The sequence below is a fragment of the Caretta caretta genome, chromosome 19 (genome assembly GCF_965140235.1).
Source record: "Caretta caretta isolate rCarCar2 chromosome 19, rCarCar1.hap1, whole genome shotgun sequence".
In the NCBI taxonomy this organism is placed as follows: Eukaryota; Metazoa; Chordata; order Testudines; family Cheloniidae; genus Caretta; species Caretta caretta.
Window position 1 is genome coordinate 10,267,040 of NC_134224.1, and position 25,461 is coordinate 10,292,500.

Sequence of the window (25,461 nt, forward strand, 5' to 3'; positions counted from 1 at the left end):
ATTCCTAAATCATCAGCATCATCTTCTGCTCTTTCAGTGATGCCAGCTGCAAAGCACTGTTCATTTCCTTTTCCCACTTCTGTGCCTTTCTTCATGCTTCCTCTTCTGTTTGAAATGTCCTCCTAAAACTGGTTTTCCAAGCCTTTCTCTCCTCATCCAAGTACATCCTAAGACTCTCTACTTCTGCATTTCCTATAAAAAATATTTAAACTATCATTCCAAAAAAACCCAAAACCCTACTTAAAATTAGTTTCATGCAGGATAAGAAATAAGAACCAGATCGAGGAAAAACCTGTACAATTTTTGTTCATTAAACTGTTACGGTGCTTCACTTTATATGAACAAATTCAGGAAGCAACGGTTCTTATGTAAAGAATAAAAAATCTGAATCCTTTAATTTTAAACCTAAGGTTTGTATTTTAGAAATAAGGAAAATAAGATTTCTGGTAGGGTCAGAACCCTTATTACACTATTCCTTGGGTTTCCGCAAAGAGGGAGTTACTCATTCCCCACCCACCTGTCCACCATTAGTGTGTGTGTGTGTGAGAGAGAGAGATGGGGAGCACATCGCCATATATTATCTCCTCCAACTTTTCCCAGTATGTTAGGTCGTGTGTGGTGGTGGTTGGTTGTTTTTTTTTTAATCATAGAGCTTAATCTCTTAATGGCAGGGACTGTCTTCGCACGTGGGTTATTGTAAGTACCAAGGTACTTGAATAATAGCCATGAGTTGAGGTTCCCCTACCCACCTGCACATGCAGTATCCAGACAATTTACCGATTGTTCACCGGCTGCAATTTTCCAGCAACTCTTGTGCCAATTTAGGGCATTGAAACTAGTTCAGAGAAGTTTCAGAGGAACAGCCGTGTTAGTCTGTATTCGCAAAAAGAAAAGGAGTACTTGTGGCACCTTAGAGACTAACCAATATATTTGAGCATGAGCTTTCGTGAGCTACAGCTCACTTCATCATGAAGTGAGCTGTAGCTCACGAAAGCTCATGCTCAAATATATTGGTTAGTCTCTAAGGTGCCACAAGTACTCCTTTTCTTTTTAGTTCAGAGAAGACTGCTGTCTCCTGGTTCAAGGTGGACGTGTGCAGTAGGGGAGAGCCTTCTCTGTTCTTGCCTTCAATAATGCCTGAAACTTAATGCTGCAGAAAGAAATGGCTAATTTCTGATTTTGGTGAAGAAAGGGAAGTGGGAAATGTTTCATGGTTTTCTTTTAAATCTGTATTTTAGTTTTTCTTTTTTCTCAAGAAAGAAGCTGCCCAGTCTACCTGAGGCCTCAGAGTGGACTGGGGTTAGGCAGGAGTTCTCAAACTCTTTCAAAGGGTGAGCCACTCTTCTGTCATGGACCACTTCCCTTCACCTAGTCATCACATAGACAACCTCTTCTCCTGTTTGCAATCATATACATGCCTGTGGCAACTACATCACTTGCTTATGTAGGAACTTACTTTTATCCTCTTTTAATGCAACCTAGCAGCTGAGACACGTTTGAGAATTGGCACCCATGTGACCAACTAGCTTTCTGGACCACCAGTCAGCACTCCACAGACCACAGCTGGGGAACTTCTGGATGTGTGGGGGGGGAGGACAGAGTAAGATGCATTTATCAGTTAACTAGGTGTGAGCTACAGCCTTCATCATTGACAATAACATGAGCTGGCTTGATTGATTTTTCTATTTGTTTGTAGTTTGCCTAGGAGCAGAATTCAGTGAATTCTGTAACAGACGCTTCTCTTTCCTGGTGATGTGCGGGAGAACAATTGCTCTGCCTCGTAACCTTTTTTTTTTTGTCTGATCCGCTTTTCTGTGCACTACAGGATCTGTCTGGTTCCATAGATGATCTACCCATGGGTACAGAAGGAGCCCTGAGTCCTGGAGTAAGCACGTCAGGGATTTCAAGCAGTCAAGGAGAGCAGAGTAACCCAGCTCAGTCTCCTTTCTCTCCGCATACCTCGCCTCACCTCCCAGGAATCAGAGGGCCCTCCCCTTCCCCCGTTGGCTCTCCTGCTAGTGTTGCCCAGTCGCGTTCTGGTCCACTCTCACCTGCTGCCGTACCAGGTAAAGGTATTCTGTGTATCTCTGGATCTGCTGGTGTGACTGCGCTGTGCAGCTCAGTGAATTAAAATTTGGCAGTTTTAAAGAGAGGTTTACCAAGAGCAGCCCCACTTTCTGACGCTGTGGGTCTCAGGATCATTTAATTGCCTTAAGAATAAGGCTACAACTTGGAGGAGATTTTTAAATGTATGAACTAAGGTATCTCGCAGAGTAGCTGTGGTCTGTTGGCTTGCAAACTTGTAACGTAATGTTAATTGTTTTATATGGAAAAGACTAATTTACCTGTGTCTTCTCCTCCCACACTTCCTTCGGTTGGCTTAACTCCCCCTCCCGCCACCTCCCCTTGGATTTTGTTGCTGCTCTATTGTTTAATGCTATGAGCCTAAGTCTCTATCAGCCATTTCTAGGTATTCTGCATTTTCTTGTGTATGTGCTTCTTGTGGCTAATGCTTTTCTATCCATGGTGCAGGCAATCAGATGCCACCCCGACCACCTAGTGGCCATTCGGACAGTATCATGCATCCTTCCATGAATCAGTCAAGCATAGTCCAAGATCGAGGTAGGAGAATGAGCATGTGTGTGTGGTGTTAAGAGTTCTAAGTTTTAACAGTAGACTTCTAAATGTAAAGCAGGATATATACATAATAAAGATCTCCTGGACTTGTGCAAGCTTTGAAACCAGCCCCTTCCATATGAGGTGGAGATTGTGGGCTAAGATACTGTTTGTAAAGCTGGACCAGCTCTTTCAACTCAATTAGCGTTCAGAGCACATTGCAGTAAGGTTGCCCGTTGCTTGTCCTAGAGATTTTGCTTCGATTTAAGATGTTTCCTGCAGGTTTTTAAAACAAATTTCTCTGACTGCTGCATTTTCAAGAACGAAAACCTTAAACTTCAAAATGTGGGATGTTCACAACAGTTGTGGCTCTGTGCTCCATAAAAGGGAACAGATTCACTGGAAGATGGATACATGAGTAGGAGCCTCTCTCTTTATGGCTGCAGGCATATGTAGTACAATGGTCCCCACTAAAAATGCAACATTGGCTAGCTCATTACAGGTGCCATGACATGCTACAGTTTTCCCCGAGTTAGAGTAGGCAATAGGTGTGGAATCTTTTGGCACATACGGTTGACTTTTTTTTTATTTTAATGGCTGTTGCTTAACAAACAAACAACAACTTTGTCTGGGTTGTGTCATTACAATGTTTGTGTGTGCAGTAATTCCAACAATTGGAATGAATAACTATCTCATTTGAATGTCTCATTGATCAGGTTACATGCAGAGGAATCCTCAGATGCCCCAGTACAGCTCCCCTCAGCCTGGCTCCGCCTTATCTCCACGTCAGTCTTCTGGAGGACAGATGCATGCTGGGATGGGACCTTATCAGCAGAATTCACTGGGAAGCTATGGGCCGCAGGGGGGTCAGTATGGTCCTCAAGGTAAGGCCGTGAACCAATCGGATAGAATGGGAAACTGATAGAGCTCCACTAAGTAAACATGTGGGCAGGAAAAAGGGCCCATATTCCCTGTAGTCTTTTTTTTTTTTTTTTTGCCTTCGTCAAATTGCATTTATTTGGACTGTTTAAAATGTGCAGCTCATGAAAGGGAGTGTGCTTTGTGTGTGTCACTCGGGAGCAAGGGTAAGACAGAGGGCTTTAAGGATTAAAGTACTTCTGCTACAGAATTCCTCTCCTGGTTTGAAAAATCTTCAGATGATTGTGCCCCCAAACTGCTGCTAATTCAGTTAACTTCAGCGGGGCAGAGCTTGACAGGAGCTGTACATCTTATGGCACTTTACCTGTGACCTCGCCATCTCGTCCTGGGCCGTTTGGCTCATTGTGTTCTGTGATGTGCTCAGGGGAGGTTCCTACTGCCTTTGAATTGATGATGTTACTTGATTGTGTGTTTAGACCTATTTTATGTGGATTATAACCAGGTAAATTGACTGAGTTGAGGTGCTAAAATTCACCCATGTCCCCATGTTTTTATTAGTGATTTTAAAACAGCTGCAGATTTGAAGAGTTCTAATGAGTCACAAATCAAGTAGTTGAATGTGCTTTTTCTCCCACTCCCCCCACCGTTCTCTCTGCAGGAGGTTATCCCAGGCAGCCAAACTATAATGCTATGCCTAATGCCAACTACCCCAGCCCAGGAATGGGGGGAAGTATAAACCCAATGGGAGCAGGGAGCCAGATTCATGGTCAGACTGGTGTGCAACCCTATACTGGGCTTCCTCCAGGAAGGATGAGCCATGCAGCCATAGGGAACAGGCCCTATGGACCCAACATGGCAAATATGCCTCCCCAGGTGGGGACAGGGATGTGCCCACCACCGGGTGGCATGAACCGGAAAGCACAAGAAGCAGCTGCTGCCGCCATGCATGCTGCTGCCAACTCCATCCAGAACAGGTAAGAAATGAGGCTGCCCTGTGTTGCTGTTCTTGCTTTCAACCCTTTCATATAGCACGTCCTATGATGTCAGACTAGCATGTGTTTTGAAACAAATCAAAGTTGGGAAACCCTGAATACAGGTTTCCTTAAAATGCCTGCAGAAGAGCAGGTCTTTAATCAGTCTGGAGAAGTTAGGAGGGGAGACGTATTTGAATCACTGTGCAATTAGCAATGTTCTGTGGCTTCTTTGTGTGTACAAAGAAAATCCGTTGTTCTTTGAGATCCGTGCAGTTTTGGTTTCTGGAGCTGTTGCACAGGTGAGAACAAGATACAGTGTGCCTGGAAGAGCCAATAAATCTAGCAGGCCATTATTCCAACTGTATTTGTCTGTTTTTTTGAGTCGAGGAGTTTAGACTTAAGTTGTGTCTGGTGCAGTTCACCTTTTCCTGTTGTGGGTCTTGATGAGCAGCAGACCTGAGGGGAGATATCTGGAATTCATTATTGGAGTCTGCAGGAAAGAGTAGGATGGCTGTAAAATCAGGTGGAGGTTGCATACAGAAGTCAACCAGGGTAGTCATTAGAGCAATGAATTCACGCACAAGTTGAGTCGCCTCTGCAGAGTAGAAGTTTTCTGGTTTGTCTTGCGTATCAATGAGATCTGAACAAGCATTCCAGTCTCCCATTTCTGTTTGACAAGGCCTATCACCTGATTGTAAGGCTGTTGGATTAATAGTCCCAACCACAGATGTAAAGCTAGAGATGCCCCTTCTATTGGAATGTGAGTTTGAGTTGGTATTAGGGTGTGGTGCTTTTGGGTATATCTGATATAGCAAAAAGGAGAGAGAGCAGTGGCTACAGTAGACTGGAGCAATGTACGTCCTGCTTGGACAGCAGGAGCAGCAACGTTTACGGTGACATTCCAGATCTGAGAGTTCCATCTCCTTTGGCAGGTAACTTAACACCTGCAACAGAGCAAGACTGGGGGCAAAACTTTCAAAAGCATTGAAGTTCCGTTTGCAAAATTGGTTGAGGTATTTTGGAGCTGAAGTCCCATTGACTTTCAGTGAGACTAAGACTGTCTACACTGCCGCAGTGCGGGCTCTGGGGATGTGTTGTGCTCTGAGGGCACAGGGATAAAATACTCCGTGGCTGACCCAGGTCAGCTGACTTGGGCTCACGGTACTCGGGCTCTGGGGCTGAAAAATTGTTATATATGTTCAGGCTCGAATTGGAGCCTGAGCTCTGGAACTCTGCGAGGGGAGAGGATCCTAGAGCTCGGGCTCCAGCCTGAGCCCAAACATATAGACAGTGATTTTTAGCCCCACCAGCCCAGGCCAGCTGCAGCCTTGCTATGTATCTTTTATTACTGTATAGATGTACCTGAACTGCCCTGTGTGGACGCTCCTGGTGCCAATTAAAAGGAATTTAGTTTGCGTTAACATAGTCCCATTTGAAAGAGGACTACTCGTTCACCGCAGCAATGTCCACACGGAGCAGTTAGAGTGCAGCACTTCAGCGTACTCTGAAGTTCACACCCCTGTAGTGTCCATGTTGTGGCGCAGTGTAGACAAGCATTCTGGCTTCAAAGTCACGTAAGTGCTCTTGTAGACTTTATTCTAGGTCAGTTTTGGTGGAAAAGTATTCTCATGGAACCAGTCACTTCCATTTCATGTTTCAACTGCAGGAAAGTGTCTGTTAGCAAAGCCCACTCTAGCAGAATACAAATCTTAATGCTTGATATTGAAAATGTACTTCTGCTCTCTCCTTCTCCTTTTTTCAGGCCTCCTGGCTATCCCAACATGAACCAAGGGGGGATGATGGGAACTGGAGCTCCTTATGGACAAGGAATTAACAGTATGGCTGGCATGATAAACCCCCAGGGTGCTCCATATCCTATGAGTGGGAATATGGCCAACAACTCGGCAGGTAAGCCAATGCTAACCCAAAGGAGGGCATTGGATTTCATGATACTGAATTGAAATGCAGTGTTTGAAGATTCTGTTTAATCTTCTAGGGATGGCAGCAAGTCCTGAGATGATGGGCCTTGGGGATGTCAAACTAACGCCTGCAACTAAAATGAACAATAAGGCAGATGGGACGCCAAAAACAGAATCCAAGTCAAAGGTAAAGCATGTGTATTCCTGTTACCTTCCTAGGTGATAGGAAATGTGAGAATATGGCCTTCATGCACTGGTTTAATTGCTCGTGTGTTCAAAACCTCCATTTAATAATGTAACTCTATTTACTGCCGAGTATTTTCAGACTGTATTTCAATTTAAATGATCCCTGAAAGCTTGCTAGTTCACCTTTCTCCCCCACCCTCCATCAGTAAACTTATCCTTGTAATCTGTTACGTGCTGCTTCTGAAATGTTGCACCACTGGGTCAAATACGGCTAGTGGGGTGAATGTTCTTTCTGCATGCAGTACTTTAGATCATAATTTAAACAACTACATCTGACATTTTGGTTAGAATGCTTTGGAACAGGCTCTGATTTTGTGTGCAACATACTCTCCCTTATTATTGGGCATTACTGCTATAGCAGTGCTTAAAGACACTAGTTGGAATCGGGGTCCCATTGCATGGGCATTGTACAAACACATAGATGACATGGTGTCTGCCCCAAGAATATTACCCTCTCCCTCAAAATCATCTGTTGTACAAATGCCACTCTCTCTCACCTTGGCTCTGTAGAGCAGTTATTTAAGAAATGGGAGAAAGTCTGTTTTCTTGCTAATAGGGTTAGAGTTTTGCAGTGTAGATCCCCCTCCCCAAAGAGACTATATAAATCAACACAGCCACATCAGCTAGCCCCAGATTCTGGAAAGGCAGGAGGAGGAGGAAAGTGTTGAGAAATGACATCTACAAAGGGCAGAACAACTTGTTCCCGCTGCACTCTCTTCATTCTCTTCTCAGCATCATCTTCAGCTGATGACTTCAAGGCATTCTAGGGCTGCCACAAGCGCATGGCAGAGACTTTAGATATACCTCTGGAAATGGTGCAGGTTCCCAGACTGCTGGACATCTTGCACCCATCCAGGCCTGGTAGGCTCTCCATGCCTATAAAGGAGGAACTGTTGGAACCTGCGAAAAACCTGTGGCACACGCCAGCATCCATTCTGGTTACATCCACACTCAGTCACTTCCAAGGGATTTTGAATACCTTTGTTCCCATCCAGTACCAGGTTTGCTTGTAGTAGCTGCGGTCTAAGAGAGATTGAAGCAATAGGGGCCTTCCAAATTCTCACCCAGGGAGAAGGACCCGGAGAGACTGGACCTGTTCAGATGCAAAATTTTCATCTACCAGCCTCCACATGCTCCAAATGCTTCTGTCTAATACCGTTATTTCAGTTGGAACCAGCTGTCTGTTTGTGGACATGCTACCTCCAGGAACACACAGAGGAGCTAAAGAGCATGTCTGCACATCCTTATAGGCTGCACTGGATATGTCCAGCAGACTACATTGGTGGGCATGAGACGATCATCCTGACTCCAGCCTGGAGCAGTCCAAACAGCAACTGAGGATCCTCCCTTTAAGGGCAACAAGTGCTTTAGTTCAAAGACCGATTCCATTCCTTAAAGGACTCCAGGGTGACACTACCCTCCCTGGGCCTCTGCGTTCCACCCACAAGAAGGAAGCAGTGAAACCACAGATTTCTTTCAGGCGGCATTCTTCTAGCCCCTCCTATTACCAGCCTTCAAAGGACATCTGAGCTGCTAATAAAGAAGCAGAGGTTCCAGCGATGATCCTCTGCCTTTTCCTCTGCTGCGGCAGTCTGTTGTCCACCAGTCGGCAGGTCAAGAGCCTGGCAGAATCTCCAGAGGATCTCTACCCATCCCTACCTTTGGCAACTTCCTTCTTTGCGGAAGCCTGGACTCCGATCAGCTTGGTTCAGTGGATCCTAGAAATTAACAAGGGGTATTCTGTCCAGTCGCTTTCTGGCCCTACCCCCTTTCCCCATCCTTTTTCAGGGCTCCTTCTCATGTGATACTATTAAAACAAGAAGTGGACTTCCTTCTACCACTTGGATCAATGCAAGAGGTGCCCTCAGAATTCAGGAGCAGGGTTTTTTTATTCCAAGTATTTTGCCATCCTTAAGAGGAAACGAGGTTGGTTTCCTATTTTTGGACTCTTGACTCCTCACCTTCCTATCCCGGGCCATATTGTTTTTTTCCATACTGCAGCAGTAAGGTTCCTCGAGGGCCTTATTTGTTTGTCCGTCCCCAGGTTGGGGATCTCTGTTATTAGCACAACTGATGAATCCCACTTTGAGTCCTCAGCAATTTGTTCTCTTCACCACTTATCTAGGAAGACTGCCTTTTTTAGTGGCCGTTACATCAACTCGACAGGCAGAGGAGATTCAGGCCTCATGGCAGGGACCCTTGTATACAGTGTTTCATAAGTACAGGATCACTCTCAAACCTCAACCCAAGTTCTTTCAGAATTTCATGTGAACCAACTGATTTATTTCCAAGTGTTCTTCCCCAAACCTCACTCATTGTCAAAGGAAGCTAAATTTTGCATGCTTGAAGTTATAGTAAAGAATGGTCTTCCTACATTGACAGGACAAAATCATTCAGGAATGCCCCTGGACTGGTTTTTTTTTTTTTGGCCCTTGCAGAGAGGGTTAGGCAGTATCCCCCCAGAGTTTATCTGAGAGAGTCTCCAAGTGTATAAAGACATGTTAAAAAAGAGTTAACCAGGTTAGGTCCACCTAGCCACATTAGAGCTCACGCAGCCTCTGCTGCCTGTTTGAAGACTGTCTGAATTTCTGAAATCTTTAAGACAGCTACATGGAGCTTGGTCCATGCATTTACAAGGCACTGCTCTTTGGCAGAGGCTTCCAGATGGAATAGTTGCTTTGGTCCTGCAATCATTGTTTAGGTAGGACTGCTACTGCCCACCTCCAAACAGACAGCTAACTGCTCATTAGTCACTGAACACTTGACAAGATAGCAATGCATAGTCATGGTGTCTCTTGCAGGTGGCTTGTGTTCTCCTGGCATCTCTGATTAGCCTTATGCCAGAAAGCCCTACAATTCCATGGGCAAAAGATTTGATGGGATGATGGAAATGGGATGATGCAAGTCCTCTTACTTGCCTTGTGCAAAAAATGCTTGGCTACCTTTGTCGTGTTTCTGTCTGACTCCACCCAGGTGTGTCTAGCCTATCCCGCCTTAATCAAAGGTAAACCAGTGTCTTTGCAGCTCCTTGTCAGACTCCCATAAGGATTGATACTTGAGGGAAAAAAACAATTAAAAAGCCCCTTGTGTTGTGGGACTTTACTGTGGTGTTGTCAAAGCTGATGAACACCGCTTATGAATCATGGGAGCTTAAATTTCTTTCATGGAAGGTCATTTAACTGGTGACAGTGACTTCTACCACCAAGCGCTCTAAAGCCTATCCCTGTAAAACATGGTATAAGGTGGATCAAAGTGGTGCTGCAGACTCATCCCACATTGCTCTGAAGTGGTGTTTTGAGTTCCATCTTAACTTATTGCCCTATCATAATTTTCCTCACATCGGCATGCCCATCGCAGAGAGGCACATTTCCATATATGCCACCTCAGATGGTCCAGGGTGGGATGTCTCAGGCTCTACCTGGATTAGACTAGCACCCCTAAAAAAAACCTGGATTTGTGCTGGAAATGGCCCACCTGTTGATCACTTTAGATAAGCTATTACCAGCAGGACAGTGGGGTGGGAGGAGGTATTGTTTCATATTCTCTGTGTGTATATAAAGTCTGCTGCAGTTTCCACGGTATACATCTGATGAAGTGAGCTGTAGCTCACGAAAGCTCATGCTCAAATAAATTGGTTAGTCTCTAAGGTGCCACAAGTACTCCTTTTCTTTTTCCGTCCAATTCTGTTTCTTTTGACATCCGTTTGCTAGGCAACGTTGTGACCAGCGGGGTCACATCTACATGGATGCCTGATTGCTCTTATGACCTGGCTGGCCTGAAACTAGAAGACCTTGTAAAAGCTCCTTTGATTCAGTTTAAGGTTGTCACCACAGTCTGCCTCAAATATTTAATTGTTGACCTCTGTAGAGTAGCTACACAGTCCTTGTTCTGCAGACTTGCACGTTATTGCTTGGATTCAGCCTCCAGAATAGAGCTCCCACCCCGGACTCTGTTCCTAAGATAGGAGAGGACAAACTCCTTTCCTTCCACTTACTCCAATACAATCTTTAATTCAGGATACTCCTTTTCAGTTGGCTAATTAATTATTTTTACATCAAGAAGTTTTAATTGTGGTCTCCTTCTGCAGACTTGAAGGTTGTTTGATGCAGTATTTTTTAAGAGGTATCTTCCTTTTATATTTGTGAGTAAAAAGCAGCAAATTCTGGCAGGGGAAGAGAGAGAAATTTCCAACATTTTTGGCATTAGTGGCATTGTGACATATTCTGCAGATTGAATCATTAGGGAGGGAAAATTATGAAGGGAAGATATTCTCTTGTAGGATTCCTCACCCATCCACTTCCTATCAGGTTTTCAGTTAAACTGCCAAATTCTTACACCTCGTCTTAGTTTTCTTTGGGGCATATTTTTGATCTGTGATACATTTGTAGTAATGTATCCTGGGAGCTTCCACTAGAGTAATTAGAAAAAGGACTGACTGAAAAATTTGGAGGGCAGTGTTTATAGTTGGCAGGGTGTGATGGCTAGCAGGGAGTCCTGGCTTTCCCTTACCCTGTTAGTGCTGTCCTTGGGGATCAGAAAACCTTAAGAGCTGAGGGAGTTCCCCATTTCTTGTGCTAAGGAACAAAGCCCCTCCTCTCCCCCAAGTAATATGAATATCCTACAAGGTCTCTTCAGAGAAGCAGAATTACGGGTAAGTCAGTCTCTTGTTTAGAAAGATTGTAGCCCCTTGCCTGTCCCTCGTTCCCTCACCACACAAACCATTCTGGTGTCTGGATGAAATTTACCTGGCATCTGCAGCCTTCCTATGGGTGGACTAAAACTTCCACCTTTTGAAGTGTGGTCATTGTGATTCTCAGCAGCGTTGTCCACAAAAGCTCTATGTCGTCTGTCTGTCTACACCAACATCGAACTGAGACGTGTGCATTTGACCTTTGGGCTGATATGTGGCTGTTCCTAATACAACTACAGAATTTTATCCCTTCAGGTTTTTTTCTGCTTGATAAGATGACGAACCTGGCCTGAACTTGATATGTTTAAATTTCTTACCTCACTTGCTCCTCCATCCTGAGATCTGCTTTCTCCTTATTCTAGAAGTCCAGTTCCTCTACTACCACCAATGAGAAGATTACCAAATTGTATGAGCTGGGTGGTGAGCCGGAGAGGAAGATTTGGGTAGATCGTTACCTAGCCTTTACTGAAGAGAAGGCAATGGGCATGACCAACCTCCCAGCTGTAGGCAGAAAACCCCTAGACCTTTACCGGCTCTATATCTCTGTAAAGGAGATTGGAGGACTTACTCAGGTGAGTGACCAGAAGCTCTGAAAGCCATCACGACTGTGACTCAAGTGAGATGGCTATACGTTTGTATGCATAGCCGCATCCGTCTCAAAATCTCAGGTGCTGTATAGGCAATAGGATTCAGGCTTAACTCGATTTGCTAATTGAGTTCTTTTGATTTAAGTTGAGTCTGGAACTTTTAAAATAGTGTTAATATCTTATTTATAAAATCCAATATCCTTGAATTAAGTGGATCTAATCGCAGTGCTCCAGGTAGTTGCTCCTGTTCAGAGTATTCTGACAGCACTGAGATCCAGCTTGTACTTTTCCTCACCCAGTCCATAGAATAGCAATGATGCTCTCTATGTTTGCATCACTTATTAGTGTTGATGCATGTGGGCTTCCTGCTGGCCTCATGTCTACTTCAGTTTGCTGCTTGGTATTATCCAGCTCTGAGACTCCTTTTTCCCCCCTCCAGGTGGGCAAAGGGGAGGCTTACTGTTTTGTTTTTGATCTACAGTTTCAGCCCAATAGTGTAGCTGTTATGATTGCTACATAACATGTTTAGCTAGTATCTAGGGTGGGAAACATGGCTCTGTCTCACCCTGGGGAAAGGGGAAATGGCTTGAATTTTATGTTCTGACACCCACCCACCCTTTTTTTTTTTTTTTTGGGGTTGTGCAGGTCAACAAAAACAAGAAATGGCGTGAGTTAGCCACCAATCTTAATGTGGGCACTTCTAGCAGTGCAGCTAGTTCTTTGAAGAAGCAGTACATCCAATGTCTCTATGCCTTTGAGTGCAAGATTGAACGAGGCGAAGACCCGCCCCCAGACATCTTTGCGGCTGCTGATTCAAAGAAGTCCCAGCCCAAGATACAGCCCCCATCTCCAGGTGAGTATAAAGATTACAGACAAGATCCCATATATTCTGCAGCAAATTGGATTTAAATTCCTCTCCAAGGTCCTCCGCATTCCTACTGTAAAATGGAAATTCTCGTGGCAATATCAGATGCATTCAAATTAAGGCCTTTAATGAGCCCCATATGTAAGGGAATAGAACAGTGAGTAAAATATTCCTTGTAGTGTATGTATCTTCTTCGAGGCTCATCCTCATGGGTGTTCATGGTGGATGCAAATGTTGTCCATGTGCCCAGGTCCAGAACTCCTTCTGTAGGAGTGTCCGTTGGTCGGCATCTTCCTAATGCTGAGAACGAAGGGAATATGGGGTGTGGCAGGCTGCTGACCTCTCCAGTTTCTTTTCTGCTGCTTGTTGACTGGGAGGGAACCCTCGTGTGTGTAGCCTTCTCTGTAAATGTTGCGAAAAATTTTTAGTTCTTTTACTAGTTAGTACAGTGTTTCTCAAACTGGGGTCCGCGAGGGTACTCCAGAGGGTCAGCGGGCCCCACTGATCAGCTCCTCCCCCTTCCTCCCAGGGAGGCTCCGCATGCTGCCCCCACCAGAGTGCCAGCTCTGCAGCTCCCATTGGCCGGGAACCACAACCAATGGGAGCTGTGGGCGGTGCCTGTGGGCATGAGGGCAGCGCACGGTGCCTCACTGGCTGCCCGTGTGCCATGGGGCCTCAGGGACCTAGTGTTTGCTTCCTCGGAGCTGTGGTGAGTGCCGCCGGGACCCCGAATCCCTCCCCTGCCCCAGCCCAGAGTCCCCTCCCACACCTAACTCCCTCCTGGAGCCCGCAAACCCCCCCCCCCCCAGCCCTGAGCCTGCTTCTGCACCCCAAACCTCCCACCCCAGAGCCCACACCCTGAGCTGGAGCCCTCCCCCTCCCCCCCCCCCCCCGCACCCCAACCACCTGCCCCAGCCCGGTGAAAGTGAGGGAGAGCAAGCAACAGTGAAGGGCCGGGCCAAGGGGTCCCTGAAAAATTTTAAATCAAAATGGGGGTCCTCGGGTTGCTAAAGTTTGAGAACCGCTGATTTAGTAGATTCTTAAGCTGTTAATTATGGGTTCCCCCTTTTTGTTTCTCCACCTACTGTGGCACTTATGCCCCAGGCCCACCTCCTCAATAGGTATGGTGTGGGTGTCACCCATAGTAAACACCTAGGGACCAGCACTGGAAGAAAAGACGGTTACTTCCCTTACAGTAATTGGAGTTCCTAAAGATGTGTGGTCCCTGTGTGTATTCATGACCTCTCCTCCTTCCGCCTCTTCTCTGGATCCTCACATGACTTGTGGCAGGTGGGAACTGGAGAGGTGATCAGTGTGTGCTGTCCCTTATGCCCTGGGTTTGCAGCCCAAGAAGGCGCAGGGTGCTGGCGCGGACCAATGGTCACTGCTGAAGAATTTCTAGTCCTTGGCACCCTGAGCACGTACATGCCTGCAGTGAGTATCCCTAGGGACCACGTAACTTACCTTCTAGGAACTGGAGTTTGAGATATCTTTGATACTGGCTTTTTTACGCTGCCACCATATGTTCCGTATTCTACAGGCTTTTATACTGACGATGCGTAACTGCGTGATGGAGGATGGGGAAGTATGGGAGAGTGACCTGGAGGAGGCTCTCTGAGATGACTTCAGCATATTCAAGCAGCACCACGTGCTGCTGTGATGTGGGAACCTTTTGGGAAAGTAGCACCTTGTGATCACAAAAGCACCCCTCCGCGGCACAGAATACTTGAAGCTTGCGTTATGGGGATGTGTTGTCAGATACCGCATCAGTCCGTTGCTTTCCTAGGGCTAGCTGCAGGTCTAGGACTCTGTGCCCAAAGCCTTTTTTGTTGTTTTAAAACACAAATTTATTGGTAGATGTTGGGATGGTTTTGGTTATAGACCATTTAGAGGAGCTTTAGAATAGATAATTAAATAGTCTCTGTTGTGTAGTTTCATTTCCTGGGGAATCTCCAGTTTGTTCCTTGGTTCCTGGGCATCATGTCTGATCCAGACTGTACAGAACAGGAGAAAACTCTGGGTTTAAGAGTGCGTTTTCTGCCCCTTTGTCTTCCCAGTGTGTGAAACCTTCTATCCTATTTGTATTGGAGAAGGTCGTTCCCTGGATGGCTGTTTTGAACATGCCAAGCCTTTAAGCCTCTATTGCAAAAGACCAGGTATACCCAGCTGGTTCCAGGTCCTCCTAATGATTTAACCTGGGATGGGCAAACTTTTTGGCCTGAGGGCCACATCAGGGTTCCAAAACTGTATGTTCCAAAGGCTGTGCCTCCCCAAACAGCCTGGCCTCTGCCCCCTCCCACTTCAAACCCCCCTTCCCCCAGCTCTCTGACTGCCCTGACCCCTATCCACACCTATGCTCTCTGACAGGCCCCCGGGACTCCCACACCTATCCAACCACCCCCGCCGCCTTACCATGCCGCTCAGGGCACTAGGACTGGCAGCAGCACTGCCCAGCTGGAGCCAGCCATGCTGCCCGGCAGGATCTCGCTGCCCAGAGCGCTGGTGGCATGGCTAACTGAGGCTGCAGGGGATGGGGGACAGCAGGGGAGAGGCTGGAGGCTAGCCTACCCGGCCAGGAGCTCAAGGGCTGGGCAGGAGTTGGCCCACAAGCTGTAGTTTGCCCACCTCTGATTTAACCCCTACAAGCCAGATCTTCAGATGCATTTTCTGGTTAGGGTCCCATTCCCATGCAAAGGTCTGCTCTGAAGCACCTTAATGTGGGAAAGAGAGAGCCTTTGGTTCTGGGATAAGCATCTTCTAGGACAGTGAAACAGAGTCCTACTTTGAGAGTACTCCAGTTGTGTAAATTTTGTCAGTCCTGGCAAAAGGAAGCATCTGGGGTTGTGAGATTCTCCTTCAGGCCCCACCAGGACCTTTCTCTCAAAGGTTTCTCAGACTCTCTGGCATATTTCTCTGCAGATGCTGCTGCTTTCTCCCCTCCTCCCCATGCTTTAACCCATGGATGATGCAGCTACCTCCCTCAGTTTATTGGTGGCCAGTTGAGAAGCCTGCTTCTTTGACCTTTCCCAAAAGGGCCAAGGGCAATCACCATGACCTTCTTTGCCTCTTTAAATTGTTGAGTCTATCATCTCTCTCCACCTTTGGCTCATATCCACAGTGTAACGTGCCTGCTGGATAGGGATGAAGTCGCATTTAATGTCAGTCCTTCTTTTTTGCCTGAATACTGTCACGTCTGCCCTCATTACCCCGATGACTACAGATAATTTCAAGAGTTGCAGGTTTGAATAATTATCTTTAGAGTTGAAGACTGTCCAAGTTTAGGAAGAAAATGCTCCCTGTTTTGAGATAGACTGTACTTGAGAACAAGGAGAAGAACTTATCTGTTGATTAAGGCTTGATGACACCTGCTGCAGGCAGCTGGCTGACCCCAGGATCTGCACCCTTCATCACCACAAAGGGAGGTCGCTTGTACCTGGTTCTACAGCAGGGATTTCAGCGTCTTTCCCCCACCTGACTCAAACTCTTCTGGCTGTCTCTGCAGCCAGTGGGAAGCCTTAGAGCTCCAGGGTTGGTGGTGCCCCCCCTTCTGACAAAACCAGAAAGATTTTCTGTCTGGGCAGGAAAATTTACCTCCTCAGGTAGAGGCAGCAGTGCAGCATCCTCACTACTGTTGTTCCAGAGCAGGGCCGAACAGAAAGTCCAGTGACCGGTGTTCTTCCGATGGAAATGGAGCAGGGATCCACTATGTGCGTTTCCACCAATCCCCTTACTACCGCTGGCGGTGAGAGACAATTGATCAGGGCCTGGTTTAGCTTGATCAGTCCAGTTTTTTGGAACAGGCAGTATAGCTCTATAGGTCTCCATACCAGCTACCTATGCCACTGGGCCATGTAACCTAAGAAAATTAATCTGGTCTTGCATCCCAGATCAGTCTCTTCACCTTGCTGCTTGGGTCACAGGACATGGATTTCTTCTCATCTAGCAGATTTTGCAAGGCTACAAAGGATCTCTTTGCAGACCAAGAAGCCTTCCATATTGAAATACTGCTCCCAGAAGTGGATAAAGGTTTTCCCTCTTCCAGCAGTGGACGGCAGTTCATCATGCTCTGCGTTCATATAATCTTTTTATTGACTTCTTACTGTATCTGAAGCATCAGCCTTGCTGTGTCCTTGAACAAAATGCATTTGTTTGCCATCTCAGAATACCGCTCTCCCATAGACAACTGTGAAGCATTCAGCCACAGTCAAAAGTTTCCTCAGAGAACTGAGTAATGTCTTTCCACCATTCAGAAAACCTGTCCCAGTGTGGGATTAACTTCACTGTATTCCACAGGATGAAACTATTTTGTCATTAGGCAAAAATTTTGCCTAAAGCAGCGTCTGAGTTAAACTTAAACCAGACCGCTGATCTCTTCCAGCTTTCTTCACGAAACCTCATTCTTTCCAACAGGGAAATTAGATTGCATAACCAAGGTGTTAAGAGGGTTCTGAGTTTATTTGGTTAGGACTAAGGCACCTAGGACAGTGTTTTTCAAACTGTGGGTCACGATCCACTACTGGGTCGCGGCATGTAAAGCGCTGGGTCGCCTTGCTCTGGTCAGCACCGTCAGCAGTGCTGCCTAGCTAAGGCAGGCTAGTGCTTACCTTTCCCAACGCCGGGCCGCACCCCAGAAACGGCCAGCAACGAGTCCTGCCTCTAGGCAGGAGGGCTATGGGGCTCTGCGTGCTGCCTCCGCCCTGAGCACCGGCTCTACACTCCCACTGGCCAGGAACCAGCCAATGGGAATGGTGGGGGGAAGGAGGGGAGTACCTCCAGGCAAGAGTCGCGCAGAGCCGATTGCATGCCTCCGCTTAGGAGCCAGACCTGCTGCTGGCCGCTTCTGGGGTGCAGCATAGCCCATGGTGCCGGGACAGGCAGGAAGCCTGCCTTAGCACCCCCACTGTGCCGCTGGAGGTAAGTCTGTGCCCCAATCCCCTGCCTCAGCCCTGAGCCCCCAGAACCCCTTCCTGCACCCCAACCCCCTCATCCCGAGCCCTGACCTCCTGCATCCCTACCCCAGCCCTGGGCCCCCACCTACACTCGGCCCCTCCCAAACCCTTCATCCCCAGCTTCGTTGGGTCACTGGCATCAACAGTTTTCTTCAACTGGGTCACAAGAAATAAAGTTTGAAAACCACTGATCTAGGAAGTTACTTAGTTGTGGCATTTGGAGATTAATGTAGAAGGGGTGGCATTTCCACTTAGTACCTGTCAGTGAATTAGATGGTGCATAGCTTTCTCTTTTTCCTTAGCTAGCGTTATTCTCAAGACTTGGCCTTCTAGTGATATGGTGGCATTGGTGGCTTGCTTTAGTGATGGAAATTTGCAGGCCTGCTACCTCGAATTCTTTGTACGTTTATGCAGCACTGCTCTATTGACTTGGCTTGTAGATCTGATGCTTGCTTTAGGAGGACCATTCTCAGTGTATTCGCCCACCCACATAGTTGCCTCTAACAACCTTGGCTCCAAACCTCAGTGCCTCAGGTGGCTGCTCATGCTGTCCCACCAGGTTCCTGAAACCCAGACAGGGGGAGCATCCCACAAATGTGAGTGTATATAGGCAACTCGCTCTCTCAGAAAGTTTTTTTGGCAGCTGAGTAGAGGGCAGTGGGGCATTTGGTATCCAGGAGGGCAGGAGGCCTGAGTTAGGTTTGGCAGCTGACAGCAGTTTGACAGTTAGAACCCAGGAGGTAGCTGGTGGCTTCTAGCACTGTGGGGATGCTTCTGTTCCTCTCTTGCAAACAAGGAAAAGGTGAGTGACTCTCTTTTGGTGGTGGAGTGGAAAAGTTTGAGTTCTGGTTTCCAAAGCTATGCCCTGCATGTCCACCACTGAATGCATTTAAGCTGCCATTGCTGGCATACCAAGTTAACACTCCATGAAGATGAATGGAGGCAGTTCATATCACTCAGAGCTGTTGCTTCAGGCTGTTTGCAGACTACTCTGTTTGCCTTTGATTGCTGGCCCTTCTGGCTGTGAAGATCGCTTTCCACTTATTTTCATCTTAATGGAGGCTTAGATTTCAATATACAGTTCTGCATTAAGGGGTATGTTTTGTAGCTGTGGAATACATAGGGACTTCCTCGGTGTGTGTGATGGGGTAAGGCTACTGGAGAGTGTCTAATGAAACGTATGCCCTGCTCAGGCAATCCTCACTGTAAAACCATTTAGTGTGCAGTTTGCGTCCCCCCTCCCCCCCCAAAGCTGCGTGACTTGTGTTCCCAGGAGTCTGGATATAGCCTTCTGGGCTTCCTCCTCTTTCTCTCCCTGCCCCCCCCCCCCTTCTTGGGTTCCTGAGTGTGACTGGCTGGGTGTCCCCTGGGAGGTGCCTCCAGCAGGCTGTTAGGTTTTATTCTCAGAGGATGGAATTGGCTTGTCTCCAACTGTTTGTAAAATAGTGAGTAGGAGAGACAGCAGGGGATGGGGACAAACAGCCTCTTCCTGTTGATGTCTGTGCGTTCTAATGCAGTGGAGCCCAGCGCTGAATTCCCAGGGGGGCGGGAGTGGAGCTGAAATGCTAATGAATAGCGAAGAAGGGCGTGGGGGAGGTTATGAATGAAGCTCCCTGCTGAGCTTGACTGCCCTTCCTTCTGTGGAGAAGTCCCCAGACTGAGAGGGAGGAAGGGGGGGGGAGAGGGACAGGGTGCCAGGAAGGTGGGGCATAAACAAACATGACCTGTATGTGACCTTAGAGGATTTTAATGAATAGCTGAAATGACTCATCAACCAGCAAGGCTGAAGCTGAGGGAGATCGGGTGCTGGGAATGGTAACTAATGGAAACATTAATTAAGAGTTCAGCTCTTGCCAGCTGCAAGGAGCATAGCAGTAGTTCCACTGGAATAGTGGAACTCCCTGAGCTCGCTGTGTGCTTGGTTACACGTGGTGGCCTAGGATTTTCAAGCGAGGGTTTTCCGTAGCTTCTTTGTCTCAATTGATCCTCCACTTCTTTGCTAAACAAGGGCTTTGTCATTCATTGAAAGTGCTGTTCTTTCTCTGGTCCCTGTTCCTAAGAGCCTATCCCAAGATGGCTTAGGAGTGCTTCTAGGGTTCTCCTGAAAGAATCCCCACCGGAAAGGGCACATCAGAGAAAGGAGCCGTGCAGTACAAAATCAGTTACTTCCGCTGAAGGCAGTGGAGTTTCCATCTCGTAAAGGATGTGAGCCTTATGAGACATCGAACTCACTATCTTTGCCTTGAGTATGGTGTGAACATGAAGGTGCCGGGCTGCTAACTCTGATATTGGGGTTGGGGTTGTCACACTTGCTGGAGAAACATTTTAATTCTGTGCAGCCTGGTACACAGCTAAGCATCCTTCCTCTGACACCACATAATCTGGGAAGCTTGTCCAGTATGGTGGGAGGTGTTTTAAAGGGGTGAGGGTGGGACAATTGGATAGAAAACGTAAGACACGTTCTTTCTGACAGAGAATTATGAGAGCCTTAAGCATTCTCACAGCTCAACATGTTGTGTATGGATTTGTTGGGAAGTCTGGATAGCTGATGGTATGTCCTTGTACTGCTATATTCACTGTTGCTTTCCTTTATCTTTCAAACAGGTTCTGTTTTAGAGGGAGGGTTAGAGAGAGGTTTTACCTGTCCATGTTTTGAGAATGGCCATACCACTCCTTCAGGGTGTGTCTCTTGATTTTTGGAGTTGCTGAGATTCTGGAGTGTTTCTGGATGACCTCTTCTGTCTGGTGCATATCTACTCATGTTGGCTTTCTCTGCTTGCAGCGGGTTCAGGCTCCATGCAGGGTCCTCAGACACCTCAGTCCACCAGCAGCTCTATGGCAGAAGGAGGAGATTTGAAACCACCAACGCCAGCGTCTACACCACACAGTCAGATGCCCCCTTTGCCAGGCATCAGGTATTACACTGCCACATTCTGTCTGCTGTGAGCAAAGAGCCTGTGTTGCTGGCAGGATTGCTAATGTTCGCTAGCAGTTGAGTTGGGGCCAAGGTGAGCGTTTTGGTCAGTTGCACGAGTCACGCTCATTTTGTAATAACTGGTAGTGAAGCTGTGGAATTGGCAACTATATCCCATCATCTGTGTAATCATTGTTAGTCTCTCCTAGGGGGTTTCCCTTTCTGAAGGGAAACAAGGATTTTTTTCCTCTTTTGATGGGTCTGTCAGGAAGGGGGATACGATACCCCCTCCTCACCTACAAGATGGGTGATCTGGGGTGTGGGGGCGAAGAGTGGCACAGGACTTTACTCTAAAGAGTATGTTCTTGTATTATATCAGGAGTAACTCAGTAGGTCTTCAGGATGCCTTTGCAGATGGCAGTGACCCCACTTTCCAGAAGCGGAACTCCATGACTCCAAATCCCGGGTACCAGCCCAGCATGAATACCTCCGACATGATGGGTCGCATGTCCTACGAGCCAAATAAGGATCCTTATAGCAGTATGAGGAAAGGTGATGGAGCTCTTTTATACAGAAGCACTTAACCCATTGAACTGTCTAACCCCTGAAAGGTGCCTTCGGGATATATGCAGCCCCTGGGCCAGAGCCATCCATCTCCTGCAAAAGGGGAGAATGTTTTTTTCTGATTCCAAGGTGAACTTTCTGTGCTGATCCTTTCTTTTCCTCTCCCAGCTCCAGGAAGTGACCCCTTCATGTCCTCAGGGCAGGGCCCCAACACTGGTATGGGTGACCCGTATAATCGTGCTGCAGGTCCAGGGATGGGTAACATGGCCCTGGGACAACGGCAACATTATCCCTATGGAGGTCCTTACGACAGAGTGAGGTGAGGGCTTGCTGGACTCTAAGTGTAATAGTGTATCCCTTATTCACATCAGTGACTTCTCTGGTAGCCTCTTTCCTCTAGAGGAACAAAGGAGCAGCCTTGACAAGTGTATGTGTTTGTGCAGGACGGAACCAGGAATGGGACCCGAGGGAAGCTTAGGAACTGGAACTCCCCAGGCCAACATTATGCCTTCCACCCCTGACTCAGGGATGTACTCTCCCAGCCGCTATCCACAGCAGCAACAGCAGCAGCAACGGTAGGTGCCGGCTGGTGCCAAGCAAGCAGTGTTTGCCAGTTAATAGAACTGGCTGCCTCCCACTACAGACAGGGAGTTCAGAAACCCTTATTGCTAAGTGTGCACCTGGGCAGGAGGTAATGCACCTGTTCAATCTCTCTCTGCAGACATGATTCCTATGGCAATCAGTTCTCCACTCAAGGCACATCCTCTGGCAGCCCCTTTCCCAGTCAGCAAACCACCATATATCAACAGCAACAGCAGGTGAGCTCCCCAAACGTCTCCAGTTCGCTCCAGGGAAACGTGGGATGATTTACCTGTGGAAAGTTGTCAAAAGCAAATTGTGTTCTGGGGTAGCTGTCTGCTGCACTGATTTCTATGTAATGTTTGAGAGTTCTATAGAATGTACACGCCCAAACATCATGCAAAACCTTTCCATGTTACTGCCAGTTTCCAAGTAGTTAAACAGGTTTTAATGCAACTTTGCACAAAACCACAACGTGTATTACAGCAGTGTGTACATTTCGTCCTGTTAGCTGTGTTCTGTAAAGTGGGGGCTCTTCAGTACATAGCTAGTACACTTACTAGTTCAGATTCCAGGAGCCCAGGAAGCTTCACTTGGGGTTCTGTGCTCCCTGGAACATACCTGTCTGATCCCCACAGTATCTCTAACAGTCTTTGGTGTCCAGTCAGCAGGTTTGTCTAGTATTTCATGTATGGCCTGGTGATCATCCCTTAATAGGTCTAGGTAACTGCCTCTGACTTGGATCCTTCCACGCAACCCAGAATTTTCTTGGATATTTTTCACTTCCTGAGCCCATTGCTGAAGATTTTGGGGTTATATCCCTCCCTTGAGTGTTATACAGGGTACCTTTCTCAGAGAAGAGTTTAGTGTAACGTCCATAAAAACGAAGAGAGGAAATTTAATTTGCTATTCATGGCAATGCCTCAACCAGTCCCTTGTTTTTCTTGCAATTTTGGGATAGATCCTGTCTGGCTTGTGAACATAGAGTAGAGGGCACTTTCAGAGCTGTGCTAAGAATAATTCCAACTGCTTTGCGGTTTGTTTGGCTTTGCAACCAGAGCCATAGGGCACTGGGCCAAGGGTTTCAGTTACTTTGGTTCTCAAGTGTCTTCCTGGAGCTCTAGAGCATCACGTTGAAGCCTAGATAGACAGCACGGTAGTTAGGGCACAGGACTGGGTGTTGAGATCTGGGTTTTAATCCTGGTTCTGTCATGGCCCAACTGACCTTCCATATGTAAAAAAGGGGTCATCCTCACTTCTGTAAGATGCTTTGAGATCTATGATGGAAAGGAACAATTAGAAGTACAAACTGTAGCTTTTGATTCACACCCTATCTGAGAGTTCAGTGGAACCTTCTATTCTGCTGTCCAATTTATGGAAGAACTGGAACAGGGTCTGCTGAAGCTGCTGAGACCGAACAGGAATCCACACACAGATTGTACTGTGGGGTGACTGTACTAAAGGCTAAGAGGCTGAGCTCTTTTTATAGGCAAGTCTTTCCCACTGACCGTTAGCCTGCCCTGAAAGCTGCCCTTATGGAAGCAGCTAGGAAAACTCAAAATGCCTGAAAGAATCAGTCTTGGCTTGTAAACTTCGGAGGCTGCTGTCTCTTCAGGCCTCATGTGGGAAGGTTGGTCTTCTTGACCATTTAGAAAAGTTCCCCTCAGTGCAGGTTAGACGGTAGCATTCGTATGATTTGGGGATGCAGTCCCACTTGGTCTGTGTAGCTCTGCCGCATTGCCTTTAGCGTTTTATAAATAATCTCCATTACCAACTGCTTTGTGCATCTTCCTTGTAGAATTACAAGCGACCGATGGATGGCAGTTATGGCCCACCTGCCAAGCGACACGAAGGGGAGATGTACAACGTATCGTACAGCACCGGGCAGGGGCAGGCGCAGCAGCAGCTGCCTACAGCACAGACCCAACAACCGAGCCAGCAGCAAACTGCACAGCCTTATACATGTCCTGCTGTGGAGAACCAGTATGGGAGTACATACCCTGCCACTGACCGCCGACCTGCTGGAGGGCCGCAGAACCAGTTCCCGTTCCAATTTGGCAGAGACAGGGTCTCGGCTCCCCCGGGCTCGACTGCCCAGCAGAATATGCCACCACAGATGATGGGTGGTCCCATACAGTCTACTCCAGAGGGCTTGCAGCAGGGCAGCTTGTGGCAAGGGCGCAATGAAATAGGGTACAGCTATCCAAATCGGCAGAGTTCAGGCTCTGCAGCCCAGGGGCCTGCTTATCATGGAGTGAATCGAACAGATGAAATTCTACATGCAGATCAGAGGGTAAATCATGAGGGGCCATGGCCCTCCCATGGGAACCGTCAGCCTCCTTATGGTCCTTCTGCCCCGGTACCCCCAATGACAAGGCCCCCACAGCCTAACTACCAGACCCCTCCTAGCATGCAGAATCACATTCCTCAGGTATCCAGCCCAGCACCTCTGCCCAGACCTCTGGAGAACCGCACCTCACCCAGCAAATCTCCGTTCCTGCACTCGGGGATGAAAATGCAGAAAGCAGGACCTCCCGTCCCTGCCTCGCATATAGCCTCAGCAGCCGTACAGCCTCCCATGACACGACGGGACATCACCTTCCCACCCGGATCCGTGGAAGCTACGCAGCCCGTGTTGAAGCAAAGGAGACGGCTGACCACGAAAGATATTGGTAAGACTGAGCTCCTGCTCTGCTGTAGCTGTTGGGGATGTCCTGTCAGAACCATCACTGCTTTTGGGGGCAGGCTGTTGGGAAGGGAGCCACCAAAGGAAATGGGTCTCGGGTGGCCTTGTCTGAATCACGCCCCACCCTCCCACCGCATATTTAGTTTGTCTGCACTGTGGTCAGTAAAGCCCCGTGGAATGGGCTCTGCTGTCCATGGAATCAGAAAGCAATATTGAGTGTCAGTCCTTTTTTTTTTCCGTTTCTTAGTGCCAGGAACTGGTGGTATCATATGTTTGTATTACAGGAACTCCTGAAGCATGGAGAGTGATGATGTCTCTGAAGTCTGGTTTGCTGGCTGAAAGTACGTGGGCCTTGGATACCATAAACATCCTGCTCTATGATGACAACAGCATAATGACCTTCAACCTCAGCCAGGTAGGTGCAGATGCTCTGAGATCTAGGTCTTTGAAGCACTAACCTATGTTCAGAATCCTGTCAACAAGATAGCAGAATACAGGTGTTCTCCATCTAGAGCCAAACCTCCAGCCATCCCAACATTTGCAGAAATGTAACATAACTGTTGTGTAGGCCAACCCTGAATACATACATGTAGAGTGTCTGGGTAATTGCATGCCCGACTACTTTGTCGGTATACACAGTTATCCACTTGCATTGTGTGCAAATGCAAGGTTTTGCCTGGATGGTGGATGTGTTGTCTCTGTGGTACAAAAAGGGAATAACAAGGATGAGGTGTTCAAACCTACCTTCACAGTAAGGGCACCGCAAAATTCTGAAGGCTGACTATCTTCTCTGATGAGCTACAATGCCATTTTGTTTTCTGTAGCTGTCTGTCTTTGTCACGCCTCTTTTCCTGAAGTTTGGATGCCAATTCAAGGAAGCTAACCTTCTTCCTAAACTGGCTCTGGCTGGGTGTCCGGTGCATGTGGCGTTATACCTCCTTCCTCCTCACCCCAGCCATAGCAAAAAATATGAACTACTATATTGTAAATACT

At 47.4% G+C, this 25,461-nt stretch overlaps 1 protein-coding gene across 1 annotated transcript in view; it reads left to right on the top strand.

The window, feature by feature from the left end:
* ARID1A (AT-rich interaction domain 1A) overlaps window positions 1–25,461 on the top strand; it is a 78,292-nt gene that overhangs the window by 49,551 nt on the left and 3,280 nt on the right. Inside the window, exons 5-19 of the mRNA XM_048825782.2 lie at window positions 1,826–2,066; window positions 2,533–2,622; window positions 3,333–3,500; window positions 4,154–4,469; window positions 6,232–6,377; window positions 6,466–6,575; window positions 11,687–11,896; window positions 12,557–12,764; window positions 20,508–20,640; window positions 21,019–21,191; window positions 21,372–21,522; window positions 21,647–21,778; window positions 21,925–22,021; window positions 23,581–24,454; window positions 24,753–24,883. Of these exons, the coding sequence (XP_048681739.2) occupies window positions 1,826–2,066; window positions 2,533–2,622; window positions 3,333–3,500; window positions 4,154–4,469; window positions 6,232–6,377; window positions 6,466–6,575; window positions 11,687–11,896; window positions 12,557–12,764; window positions 20,508–20,640; window positions 21,019–21,191; window positions 21,372–21,522; window positions 21,647–21,778; window positions 21,925–22,021; window positions 23,581–24,454; window positions 24,753–24,883 (3,180 nt within the window). The remainder of the gene's footprint in view (window positions 1–1,825; window positions 2,067–2,532; window positions 2,623–3,332; window positions 3,501–4,153; window positions 4,470–6,231; window positions 6,378–6,465; window positions 6,576–11,686; window positions 11,897–12,556; window positions 12,765–20,507; window positions 20,641–21,018; window positions 21,192–21,371; window positions 21,523–21,646; window positions 21,779–21,924; window positions 22,022–23,580; window positions 24,455–24,752; window positions 24,884–25,461) is intronic.